The following is a 4858-nucleotide window of genomic DNA, read 5'->3' as shown; positions in this document are numbered from 1 at the left end:
GGTCCGGCTCTTACCGGTCCGGCTCTTACCGGTCCGGCTCTTACCGGTCCGGCTCTTACTGGTCCGGTCCGGCTCTTACTGGTCCGGTCCGGCTCTTACCGGTCCGGCTCTTACCGGTCCGGCTCTTACTGGTCCGGTCCGGCTCTTACCGGTCCGGCTCTTACCGGTCCGGCTCTTACCGGTCCGGTCCGGCTTAGTGGTCCGGCTCTTACCGGTCTGGCTCTTACCGGTCCGGTCCGGCTTAGTGGTCCGGCTCTTACCGGTCTGGCTCTTACCGGTCCGGTCCGGCTTAGTGGTCCGGCTCTTACCGGTCTGGCTCTTACCGGTCCGGTCCGGCTTAGTGGTCCGGCTCTTACCGGTCCGGTCCGGCTTAGTGGTCCGGCTCTTACCGGTCCGGTCCGGCTTAGTGGTCCGGCTCTTACCGGTCTGGCTCTTACCGGTCCGGTCCGGCTTAGTGGTCCGGCTCTTACCGGTCCGGTCCGGCTTAGTGGTCCGGCTCTTACCGGTCCGGTCTGGCTCTTACCGGTCCGGTCCGGCTCTTACCGGTCCGGTCCGGCTCTTACCGGTCCGGCTCTTACCGGTCCGGTCCGGCTCTTACCGGTCCGGCTCTAACCGGTCCGGCTCTTACCGGTCCGGTCCGGCTCTTACCGGTCCGGTCCGGCTCTTACCGGTCCGGCTCTTACCGGTCCGGCTCTAACCGGTCCGGCTCTAACCGGTCCGGCTCTTACTGGTCCGGCTCTTACTGGTCCGGTCCGGCTCTTACCGGTCTGGCTCTTACCGGTCCGGTCTGGCTCTTACCGGTCCGGTCCGGCTCTTACCGGTCCGGTCCGGCTCTTACCGGTCCGGTCCGGCTCTAACCGGTCCGGCTCTTACTGGTCCGGTCCGGCTCTTACTGGTCCGGTCCGGCTCTTACTGGTCCGGTCCGGCTCTTACCGGTCTGGCTCTTACCGGTCCGGTCCGGCTCTTACCGGTCCGGTCCGGCTCTTACCGGTCCGGTCCGGCTCTAACCGGTCCGGCTCTTACCGGTCCGGCTCTTACCGGTCCGGCTCTTACTGGTCCGGTCCGGCTCTTACCGGTCCGGCTCTTACCGGTCCGGTCCGGCTCTTACCGGTCCGGCTCTTACCGGTCCGGCTCTTACCGGTCCGGCTCTTACTGGTCCGGTCCGGCTCTTACCGGTCCGGCTCTTACCGGTCCGGCTCTTACTGGTCCGGTCCGGCTCTTACCGGTCCGGTCCGGCTCTTACCGGTCCGGCTCTTACTGGTCCGGTCCGGCTCTTACCGGTCCGGTCCGGCTCTTACCGGTCCGGTCCGGCTCTTACCGGTCCGGCTCTTACCGGTCCGGCTCTAACCGGTCCGGCTCTAACCGGTCCGGCTCTTACCGGTCCGGTCCGGCTCTTACCGGTCCGGTCCGGCTCTTACCGGTCCGGTCCGGCTCTTACCGGTCCGGCTCTTACCGGTCCGGTCCGGCTCTTACCGGTCCGGCTCTTACCGGTCCGGCTCTTACCGGTCCGGCTCTTACTGGTCCGGTCCGGCTCTTACTGGTCCGGTCCGGCTCTTACCGGTCCGGCTCTTACCGGTCCGGCTCTTACTGGTCCGGTCCGGCTCTTACCGGTCCGGCTCTTACCGGTCCGGCTCTTACCGGTCCGGTCCGGCTTAGTGGTCCGGCTCTTACCGGTCTGGCTCTTACCGGTCCGGTCCGGCTTAGTGGTCCGGCTCTTACCGGTCTGGCTCTTACCGGTCCGGTCCGGCTTAGTGGTCCGGCTCTTACCGGTCTGGCTCTTACCGGTCCGGTCCGGCTTAGTGGTCCGGCTCTTACCGGTCCGGTCCGGCTTAGTGGTCCGGCTCTTACCGGTCCGGTCCGGCTTAGTGGTCCGGCTCTTACCGGTCTGGCTCTTACCGGTCCGGTCCGGCTTAGTGGTCCGGCTCTTACCGGTCCGGTCCGGCTTAGTGGTCCGGCTCTTACCGGTCCGGTCCGGCTCTTACCGGTCCGGCCTTTAGCGGTTTGACCAAGTATATTCACTAATTTAAGGAGAAAAAAAAAAAGAGATTTTTGGCAAAAAGTGAGAAGTTTCATAAAGAAGTATAAAGAAGAAAACCAGCTGATTGGTGCGACTCTTTATTTAAAAGCAACCTTGTTGTTCTCGGAAACAAAATAGTCAGAAATAAGAGCTGAATCACTTCTTTAAACTGGTCATTTTATTGTTTTTATGCTGTAGCAAAACTATCGGGGGTAAAAACTGGAGCTAAAAATGAGCAGAACTTCAGCTTCCTGAGGAATGTGGACTCTGAAGGCGCCGGTATGTTTTATTGCACAAGCCTATAATCACTGCAGTGAAGGTGAAGATCAGGCAGCTTTCAGGGAGGAGAAGGTACCTGGACCTACAAAGCTCTCCAAGCTCTGCAGCGTTACTGGATCTGCTTGGCGATGGGGATGCCTCCTCTCAGGATGATGTAATCAGTGACGCAGGACGGCATGTATGACAGCGGCAGCCACAGAAACTTGGCGTCCCAGCCCGGGGAGTACCGCTTGCGAGGCCAGACGGCGGAGATGGCGTGCTCCATGCAGCTGACCACCTTCATCAGATCCCCATCGCTCATCTTCGGGACTTTGTCTTTCACCTCTGCTATCGCTGTAAGGCGGTCCCAATACGTCAAATCAAAGTCAGAGAACCAGAAAGGACATAAAACTCAATCCAGACGTACCTTTTTGGAGATACTTGCTTCCGTAGTCGTCCTTGACCTCCTGTGGAAGTCTCTCCCACAGCATGGTCACATTTCTGGTGTGGACAGCGCCGTCCGTCACGTTGGTTTTGAAGAAACCCGGCTCGATGCAGAGGACTTTGACCCCAAAAGGAGCCATATTTAACCTTACAGAGACATTAAATCTTGTCAGGACAACCTGAGAAAACCTTTTTCCTGTTGACACACAGACTGATCAATTCATGGCGTGAGTTAATGTTTCACCTCAGGCTGTCGTTGAAAGCTTCCACGCCGTACTTTGACACGCAGTAGGGGCCCCCGGTAGGGCTAATCCTTCCAAACACGCTGGCTACGTTCACCACCCTTCCTCTGGCCTTCTTTATCAGCGGCAGGACGCTCAGAGTCACCCCAATCACCCCGTTCAGGTTCACGTCCAGCATTGATCTGTAGTCTTCCAGGGTGTGCCAGTCGCAGGGTCCGGAGGGGATGGCGACGCCGGCGTTGTTCACCACCGCCCACAGGCCTGCCAACACATAGAAAACTAAACCTTCTGGAGAACATCGGGCACCACTCTGCCAAACATTAAAACCAGACTGGTTTCAGACCGCCAGCCTCACCACGCTCGCCCACTTTCTCCTTAATGGCGGCTGCAACCTCGTCGATGCTGTCCTTAGAGGTGACATCCAGGTGTACCGTCATCAGGTTTCCAGAGCAGGACTTCCTCAGATCCTCCTCCCCCTTCTCAGTGAAGCAGCCTGCTACGACTCGGAAGCCCTTCCTGTCCAGATGGCGAGCCAGGAGGTTACCGAAGCCGCTGTCGCAGCCTGTGATGTAGACATGCTTGCTGCCTTTGTCGGAAACCCGGGGAAGCTCCCTGATCCAGCGGTACAGGTAGAAGAGGACGACCAAGCCCAAAAGGTACAGGAACATGTCTGCAAGTTCAACAACAAAACAATGCTGACGAAGGACGTAACGGCCGGCCGATCAACACCCATCAACCATCAATGGACCAATAACTAAATCTAGAAAAAGGAAACCAGGGTTTCTAACCCTCAGCCAGGTATCCAGTGAACCCCAGAGTTTCCACTTTGTATACACCAGGACCAGCAGCGTGGAACTGGGATGGTCATGTGACCCTCCAGCTGGTCTACGGAGGTTTTCCAGCGTTTCTATCCGTCCAGGAGGTCTACAATCCAGACACAACATGTAGTGTTTCTCCTCCAAGAGTTCTAATAAGAGTTCTAATCCTCTAATTTCTTCCTCATTGTCAGTTTAATCACTTTTTTGTGATTTAATTCTTTTTCAGACTTTTATCTAAAACATGTTTAAAAGATTCATTGTTTCTAATCGTTCTTGTTTTTATCGTTGTCCTGAAGAGAAAGAAGAATCCAAATGTTGCTTGGAATCTGCGTTGGTTCTCCATCAAACTGCTGATTCTGGTCGGAATATCTAGTAATTATTCCATAACTGTCCTAAAGTGTGAGAAGACCAAACAAACATAAACTAACCAAACAGCAGATTTAGCTCCTGACTGGCAGGCAGGCAGGCAGGACTGCTGGACTCTGGCCTGCTTTAGATAAATACGCTTCATACAGTTATTTTTTACCTGAAACAGGAAACTTTTCCTGACACGTGGAAACCAGAAGACAGAAATCTGAACTTTAAACGTGCTAAATAAAAAACTTTTCACCCAGAGAAATGTTTCTGCATGTGAGCGACTTCCAGCTCAAACCACGCAGCTCGTCCCGCTGCGTGAAGCTCTCCTACCTGCGCGGCTGTCCGTGGACCCACCCCACGCGGATTGACACATCGTGGAAACATCAAGACCAAATAAACACAAGTGGGGCGCGGCCTCCGTGACGTCACGCGTAGCGTTCTGAAGCGCTCGGTGGGCGGGCCCTACCGTCGCCATCTTGGCAACGTCACACGCATCGTCTCACGGAAAATACAAATATGGGCAAAGAGGTGGAGCTGAGAGGGGGCTGTGGGCGTGGGGGGCGGATGATTGACATCAGCGAACTCCGACCTGCCTGTGGCTAACAGCTAACCCGGAGCTAACTGGAGCTAACTGAGCTAACAGCTGAGGTGGGCTGAAAGGGTTAAGCTCCGAACCTCCACACCAGTCCCGAACCCGTCCCCCCTCCACATACTGGACTCAC

At 56.4% G+C, this 4858-nt stretch overlaps 1 protein-coding gene across 2 annotated transcripts; it reads right to left on the bottom strand.

The window, feature by feature from the left end:
• Positions 1–2105: 2105 nt before the first annotated feature.
• Positions 2106–4559, bottom strand: LOC306773953 (retinol dehydrogenase 7-like). Of its 2 annotated transcripts, none has more exons than XM_079263902.1 (5): positions 4467–4559; positions 3317–3631; positions 2964–3222; positions 2703–2866; positions 2106–2629 (listed from the first exon to the last, which is right to left on the bottom strand). In XM_079263902.1, exons 1-5 carry the CDS (start codon positions 4507–4509, stop codon positions 2406–2408), a joined length of 1005 nt encoding a protein of 334 aa, XP_079120028.1. In that variant the 5' UTR covers positions 4510–4559; the 3' UTR covers positions 2106–2405. The 2 variants fall into 2 exon arrangements, with proteins under 2 accessions (XP_079120028.1, XP_079120029.1); XM_079263903.1 differs by lacking the exon at positions 4467–4559 and adding an exon at positions 4306–4460.
• Positions 4560–4858: the final 299 nt, after the last annotated feature.

This window comes from Telmatherina bonti, assembly GCF_933228915.1.
Source record: "Telmatherina bonti genome assembly, chromosome: 24".
Taxonomy (NCBI): domain Eukaryota; kingdom Metazoa; phylum Chordata; class Actinopteri; order Atheriniformes; family Telmatherinidae; genus Telmatherina; species Telmatherina bonti.
The sequence above is the reverse complement of the archived record's forward strand: the minus strand, read 5'-3'. Positions and strand labels throughout refer to the sequence as shown.

Excerpts from the sequence above, each read along its gene's own strand:
- LOC306773953 (XM_079263902.1), bottom strand. The coding sequence starts at position 4,509 with ATGTGTCAATCCGCGTGGGGTGGGTCCACGGACAGCCGCGCAG. Across the intron at positions 3,223-3,316 it reads GGAGAAAGTGGGCGAGCGTG|GCCTGTGGGCGGTGGTGAAC; the intron begins GTGAGGCTGGCG and ends ATGTGTTGGCAG. Across the intron at positions 2,867-2,963 it reads GCTTTCAACGACAGCCTGAG|GTTAAATATGGCTCCTTTTG; the intron begins GTGAAACATTAA and ends TGTCTCTGTAAG.